We start from the raw sequence: 8,145 nt of genomic DNA, 5'->3' as shown, positions 1-8,145 counted from the left end.
ATGTTTCATGATTCATGATGTTTCATGATTCATCTTGTTGCTCCACTCCTATAAAACAGGAAGCACGTGCTTAGGTCTATCCAACGTTTATCTGACCAATCGTATTCCACGCTTAAAGATTGCTTCGATCACATGGACTGGGATATGTTCCAGGTAGCCTCAGACAATAACATTGATTTATACGCTGACTCGGTGAGCGAGTTTACAAGGAAGTGTATAGGGGATGTTGTACCCACTGTGACTATTAAAACCTTCCCTAACCAGAAACCGTGGATTTATGGCAGCATTCACGCAAAACTGAAAGCATGTACCACTGTATTTAATCATGGCAAGGTGACTGGAAACATGGCAGAATACAAACAGTGTAGTTATTCCCTCGTAATGCAATCAAACAAGCAAAGCGTCCGTATAGAGACAAAGTGGAGTCACAATTCAACGGCTCAAATACGAGACGTATGTAGCAGGGTCTACACACAATCACGGATTACAAAAAGAAAACCAGCCTCGTCGCAGACATCGACGTCTTGCTCCCAGACAAATTAAGCAACTTCTTTGCGCGCTTTGAGGACAATACAGTGCCACGGACACGGCCCGTTACCAAAGACTTAGATATTACCTGTTAGTTACTGCTGTACTGTCGGATCTAGGAGCATAAGCATTTCGGTACAAACACAATAACATCTGCTAACTGTGTGTATGTGACCATTATAATTTGATTTGATTGATGTCAGCTTAATCAAGAATGTCCTTCACATTTCAATAGGGTCTTCTGTGATAAGCGTTGAATCTAGCCAAGGTCTAAACACTAGCGAAATAAGCAAGGGTACCAAGCGGTATAGAGTCTCTCTTGAGAGAAGACAAACCTTTTTCCCCTTGAGCGTCCCCTGGAGTGTCATCTGTGGTTGCCAGTGCAACCTCTTAACCATACACATTAGCAACCAGTTCCACACAGTGTTTCAGAGCCAGGGGACATGAGGAGTGCTGTTACCAACTTCTTAAGGCTGTGCTCTACAAGCCTCCCGGACTAGGACCTCACCCCGCAAGGGAAACCAGCAGTCCAACAATAAGCCTTTTAGATAGAAAGCATATTTTAGCATGGTTGGAGCCTCTTTTGACATCCTGTAAGCTTGGTCGAGATGAGCAGAGACAACTAGAGAAGGAGTTGTGGGGAGATGGGAGAGGGTTTATAATTGAGGTGCTGCACACAGATCTTTGCTACGCAGGATCACCATTTTGCGTTGCTAGTTGTAGTTCTTTGCTGTGTAAATAAGCCTTTACTCAAAATAACTTTGACACAACAGTACTTAACCTCGTAGGAATACATCTGCTGTACTGTGGTCCATTGAGTGACTGTTCTGAAGCATAACAACAGGCCCACTGGTGAGGATGATGAGGCAGGATCAGGACTTCACAAATGTGAACTGTTTATAAAGTGTGATTTAGAAATCCAACATGACTTCAAATGAAATAGACAAAATTATAATGTACGTATGATAAATAGTGATGGCAAATTGATATGTTTCCCCCTGAACTGATATTGAAAACACTGAGCATGATGAAGTTTCCCTTTGAGGAACATTTGAAAGGGGAGAGGCTTTTTGGAAGCTCACAACCAGGCAGATATAAATCAAAAACACAACTTCAAAATTGTTCTCTGGCGCCTTTAAAAAGACACAGAGAGACACCTCCATCCATGGTTGCTTCCGAGGCAAGGAAAGGCTGGATGACAGCAACTGTTTTCAGTTCACAAGGAGGCATGTTAAAGAGAAAATCTGAGAAATAATGTGGTTAGGCCCACTAGAGGTCTCATTATAACATTAGTTGATGAGTTGCTGTTACTGATACAACAGTTGACTCACTATGCATCCCAAATAGCACCCTATTCCCTATGGGCCCTTGTCAAATGGCACCCTATTCCCTATGGGCCCTGGTCAAATGGCACCCTATTCCCTATGGATGCTGGTCAAATGGCACCCTATTCCCTATGGGACCTGGTAAAAAGTAGTGCACTATATAGAGAATAGGGTGCCACTGGACACTTCCATTGAGTGCTATCTTTACTCTATCTCACTCTCTACACTGTAATTCAATCAACTCCATTAACTCAGCGTGGGGAAACTGCCCTCAGAATAACAAACCCTCGCAGGATTATAATTACAAGCTCAGCAGGAAAAGAGTCCGGGAATCGCATATACAGATTCAAATGAATAACCTCAATAAACATGATGAAGAAAAAAATGTGTACAGTATAAAACAACATTCTATAAGCACAGAAAACATAAAGCATATCAACATGTATATTATATTCCGCATGTGTACACCCATCTTAAATAAATTAAATATAATTTTAACTTTTCAAAATTTTTCTAGAAAAATACAATTCTTTGAAAAGCAGCTGGGTTTGCTTTACAATATAGTATATAATCACTCAGACAAGGCTTTTTATCCAAAGTCTCTCTGTTTTGATTTCATATAACCTCCTATACAGTAACAACATATTTGTCTTTTGCATCACTGAAAGGTTGCCAAAAAAGAAAGCCCTCTGACAGGAACTACAGGGAGAGGTAGAGATGCAGTATCTCTCTGTATTAGAACCACCACATGCTCTATAAGGGATAATCCCTCTCCATTTCCTTCAACCAGCCTCAGCTGATATTGGTTCTGAGACACAGTAACACAGTGAACACGTTAAATATCTGAATTGCCAGTAAGAGCAGATAAGGCCTTTCCCCCGCTATCACAGACACATATTGCCTCTAGGCTAAGTGTTGTTGCTGTCCCACAGTTATACTGCAGTGTCAACAGTCATCTGTGTTCTCTGGTCATCTGTATTCTGGAGCGGCAGGTAGCTTAGCGGTTAAGAGTGTTGGGACAGTAACTGAAAGATCACTGGTATGAATCCCTGAGCCGACTAGGTGGACAATCTGATGAGCAAGGCACCTAACTATAATTGCTCCCGTAAATCACTCAATATGAGTATCTGCTAAATGACTCAAATGTAAATCCAACAAGGCAAAATCAGTCGTCCCAACCAAACATGCGTCCCGTCATCTGGTAGAACTTCCTGTTGAAAGGCCTGTAGAAGTCCCGTAGCCTCTGCACCACCTCTGGGTGGATGTTGGGGTGGGTCCGCCCTTTGGTTTTGCCCAGGCAGTGGGGCTTGCTGCTGCCCTCAGCCTTCTTGAGGCAGGAGAAGCCCTTGGTCTGGTTGAAGTAGAAGTGTTTGTCTGTGATGATCCTCTTGAGTCCCAGGAAGTTCTGCACCCTGCCCAGCTCTCCGGCAGGGTCGCTGATCAGACGCTCCCCGCTCACGAACAGAATCTGGCCCATAGGGAAGTACTCTAGCCAGTTGTCCAGGTGCTTGGCATAGATGCCGATCTGGATGGCGCTCCAGGATGTGTCGATGAGCCCCGTAGTCCTGTTTTTGAAGGTCAAGCTCTCGAAGGTGGGAATTTTTGGGTTCTTGGACAGCGTCTGTGTGTAGTCAGAGATGGCCCTGGTGATGGGGTCCCTCACCACCACGATCAGCTTGGTGTCCCGGGACATGGCAGAGATCCGGGCCGGGGCCTCTCTGGTCACAAAGTAGCTGGGGGTCTTCTCCATGGTGATCTGGCCCTCCAGGGTCTTGGGCATCAGCTCTCTGAAGAGAGGAGAGGGATATGTTGAGAAGACAATGATTGACTGACTGTCAGACCTGACTGTCAGACTGTCAGATACGTATAAACTTTGACAAGAACAACTTTAAGTACAACAAACATGTGAGACTGAGAAAACACAAAACAAACACATCTAACACTTTATTTTCATTGGATTTGTCTTGAAATTTCTTTATCATGCAGCTACAGTCTGCAAGCTTTAAAACTAGCCAGAAAAGCGGGGCCAAATGTACAGTATCACATCTACACTTGTTGATAGTTGTGTAGTGCGTCTGAGAGTATTGATAGTTGTGTAGTGCATCAGAGTATTGATAGCTGTGTAGTGTGTGGGAGTATTGATAGGTGTGTAGTGCATCAGCATATTGATAGTTGTGTGGTGCGTGGGAGCGATGTCTTTTCTACGGTAGTGTTTCCTATGCAGCCTATTCCCTGATTATATAGTTCACTACTTTTGACCAGGGCGCATCACAAGTAATATATTGCAGTTTTCAGCTAATTTCTTGCAGTTCTACACATTTAGGCATGATTTCTGCCATGTTAATCTGATATCTGAGTGAGAATGACTAACACAGTCAATGGGGGCCCACTGGAGGTCAGGGCCCAGGGGAGGTGGGTGCCTGGTCAGTATTTGGTCATGATTACTGCAAGTTTAGATACCTGACTAGACTAACTATCATTGTTAGCTTACATGTTTAATAATACAATTTGTCATCTAACAAATTATAGGTAGTCAGTGAGTGACTGCCTGTGACTGACATAACAAGGGAAAACCTGCCGAATGATGTACAACCACATTTCTAAATTGCATCTGATGTATTCTACTATTCTTACTATCAACAGTAAGTTGAGACCCCGACTGAGTTCCCCAAAAAGCTTTTGTCTCTTATTCTTGGAGCCGGCCCTGAATTCCCTGTACCACTAGAAGAAAACAACAGCGTTAACAACCTTTCCCCAGCAGAAAGAAACTCATCCTTCGTTCGTGACACACAGCAGTGGAACAACATGTTTCTAAGCTTGTCTGAATCTGGATCTGGAACGTCATCAAATAGACTATTTGAGAACCACAATTTGATTCATTGCTGCATGGACATATTCTCTGTTTGTTATTCTGTAGATATTAAAAATGAAAAGTGTTCGTATCAGGCCGCATCATATTGTGATTAGAGATGTTTTTTTCTTCAGTTTTAATATCACATTTATTGGACACTTGATTTGGAAAAGAGAAACCCTATGTTTCGGGGCCGCCTTCTAAACAGCTGCAGATGAGTGAACAGACCATAGCAGAGACATAGTAGTCACAGCAAAAGTGGTCCTGTTGGACTCAAGGGCTGTTTCCACAGTGGCATCCTATTCCCTATACTGTATAGTGCACTACTTTAGACCTCTGGTCAAAACCAGTGTACTATGTAGGGAATAGGGTGCCATTTGGGACAAAGCCTGGGAAATTAAATCCTGGTGATGAAAGAATACACATAAATCCCACCTCAAATATTTACAGCAAAAAAGTTAAACTGGGAAGGCCGCTCAGCCTTAATATTTGTTTTAACGTTTTCTTTGGCAATATTTCTTAATCTGTGCGGGCCCATTTTTCACACAATCTATTCGGCCATGACACCACACCTTTCCAGCTTCTCTCCTCTGTCTCCCCTTCCCTCTCCACCCTCGTCTCTCCTCCGCTGCCCCAAGTGCCTTCAGGACAGTGACCTGAACCAAAGCAGATAAAAGCAGCCCATGAATCATTAACGTCTTCTTCTCCCAGCCATTTAGAGCCTCTGCAGAATGCACACTTCAATTATTCATCCTAGTTCTCTCTATCTCTCTGCTAGTGTGGCTCTGCTTAAAGCCCAGGATGTGTGTGTGTGTGTGTGTGTGTGCTGACAAAGTGGCCTGCCTGCGCTGCTCCCATGGCAGATGCATTTTACTGTCCGTGACGGAACTACTGAGCTGTGCTAGGGGAAGGAGGCGGGCTCAGCCTCTGTCAGGTCCCCTGGCTGGTCAAAATGGGGAGGAAGAAAGGATGAGAGGAGAGGAGGAGGGTGAGGCCTACTCATCTTTTCAATCTCAGGGCCTTTATAAAGCGACACACATCAGCAGATAGCTCTCGGCTCCACACAGCCATCCTCCACCACCAAACTTGCTACTTTCCTAATGTGACGGCAGCACCGTTTTTCTGTCTCACAAACAGGCAGGTAAAAGATCATGCTCCGTTTAACCTCCATGCAGCTAAAGAAGACGAGGCATCTGAGATGCCACTAGAGAGATGTGTTTATCAGAGTGAGAGTGCTTCTGAGAGATGCCAGCTGTCAGACTGTGAAGTGGATGACTTCACTACGCCCTTACGCTTCTCTCCAAGATTTCCCTCTTGCACTGATGCTGGGAAAGTCAAGATATTTGAATAAATGTCCATATCCAGCCTGAAAACAGAGGTTTTGGTTTCACCCAAAAAAGGACCACATTCAATTATGGCAGTGTCTTTTTGGTTCCACTATGACACCTAAATGTGTTTAAAATAGTTTATGTTTTGCCAAGATTTATCCACCACAGGAGGCTATTGAGGGGAGGACTGGAAGTCTGGAATGGAGTGAATGGAACTGTATCAAACACATGGACACCATGATGTATATCAGACCCGTCCTCCCCAATTAAGGTGCCACAAACCACCTGTGTGATACACAGAGAGCTTTCACCTTGAAGTGTCCCTGCGTGGTTTATGTGCCTCTCCTGCCCTTCAGGGTGCAGATGCTTCCAAGGTATAATAGCCTGAGCCTCCTGAGTGACTCTAACCTGGCAGCCTCATGTCACAAGATCAGGGTGAGGCAGCACAGCTACACACAGTTAGTTCTCCAGTTTTAAAATATATATATACACTGAGAGTGTTAAATCAACACTGAAAGTGTTGTCTGTGGACCCATATAGACACCGGAACAGTATTAAATTAACCACAGCCTTATTAAAATATTTCACAGAGTGTCTTGCCGCTCGAGTTTATTGTAACAGTTACCGCCCATGACTGCACTTGTTAGTGACAGAGTGTCAATGGTGGGTGTAGCTGGTGCATGGAAGTCAGGGACAGGAGAGCAGAGATGAAAGGACAAAGCACTTTACTTAGGCAATCATCATGCAGAACGCAACCACAAATTCCCAAAGAACAAGTAAGGCAGCTCAAAGTACAAAACCTTTAGTACAAAGTACTGGCTGCCACAAAGCACGAGTATAAAACAAAACCCGGCGCAAACCAGCCGGCAGCGTACCAACCCTGACAATAAACAATACCCCACACAGACATGGAGGGAACAGAGGGCTAAATACACGTTAATTAGTAGGAGATGAAAACCAGGTGTGCAGGAAGACAAGACAAAACAAATGGAAAACGAAAGGTGGATCGGCGACGAAAGGTGGTGACGCCGACTGCCGAACAACGCCCGAACAAGGAGAGGAACACAGAGACAAGGTTGTTGCACTCATTTTTGGTCTTATGATCTTCACCAAGTGAGATCCTAAGCGAATATATTATTGTAAAAAATATATTTACAGTATTTAACACAATACCGTACATATTTCGCAAGGACTTATTTTGAGGGCCTAGTTTTACCTTAATACTGGGCCCTAAAACTAATACACATCACTTTGAATCAAAACCACACCCATCATCACACCCTTCATTATCATTTTTTCCCAGCATGCTCTATTGCATACTGCATTGCAGACAGATTTTTGGAATAGTTTGTTTCAATATCTATGTTTCCACCTAAGATTATTTGCCCCATCACCTCCGTGGCCTGGCTATCACCCTGGTTCATGGTCTGCTCTCCTATGTGCAGTGCAGAGTTACAACATTCTGGTAACTTTCTCAAAATTCCAGGGTTTTCCAGATATCCTGTTTGGATGAATTCAGATTTCCTGCTTATTCCCTACTGATTCCAATAATATTCCAATCAGGATTTCTGGAAAAACTAGATTTGGGAAAGGGGGGTACTGAAGGAGGTGCAGAGTACAGGAATTGGACTGTGGTTATTTGAGGTTACCCACCAGCCCCTCAACATAAGCATCAGGAATAAGTTGTGTTGCAAATGGCACACTGAGCCCTATGGGCCCTGGTCAAAAGTAGTGCACAGTGCACAATAAAGGAAATAGGGTGCAGTTTGGAATCCATCCACTGAGGTTAATGCAACCTGATTACAGTAAGAACAGAATCAGAATAGTATCAGGACAGAATCAGGACAGTATCAGGATTGTATCAGGAGACTATCAGGATAGTATCAAGATAGTATCAGGACAGTATCAGGACAGTATCAGGATTGTATCAGGAGACTATCAGGATAGTATCAAGATAGTATCAGGACAGTATCAGGACAGTATCAGGATTGTATCAGGATAGCATCAAGATAGTATAAGGATAGTATTGGGTTAGTATCAGAATAGTATGAGTATAGTATCATGATAGTATCAGGAGAGTATCAGAACAGTATCAGGACAGAAACAGATCAGT

General features: G+C 43.6%; 1 protein-coding gene across 1 annotated transcript in view; it reads right to left on the bottom strand.

Moving 5' to 3' along the window:
- Positions 1-343: 343 nt before the first annotated feature.
- LOC110502958 (heparan sulfate glucosamine 3-O-sulfotransferase 3A1-like) overlaps positions 344-8,145 on the bottom strand; it is a 62,315-nt gene continuing 54,513 nt past the window's right edge. The window contains exon 2 of the mRNA XM_021581305.2: positions 344-3,640. Coding sequence (XP_021436980.2) covers positions 3,019-3,640 — 622 coding nt within the window. The 3' untranslated portion in view covers positions 344-3,018. The remainder of the gene's footprint in view (positions 3,641-8,145) is intronic.

This window comes from Oncorhynchus mykiss, chromosome 23 (assembly GCF_013265735.2).
Source record: "Oncorhynchus mykiss isolate Arlee chromosome 23, USDA_OmykA_1.1, whole genome shotgun sequence".
NCBI lineage: Eukaryota > Metazoa > Chordata > Actinopteri > Salmoniformes > Salmonidae > Oncorhynchus > Oncorhynchus mykiss.
Note: the sequence above shows the minus strand (reverse complement) of the source record. Positions and strands in the feature narration are given on the sequence as shown.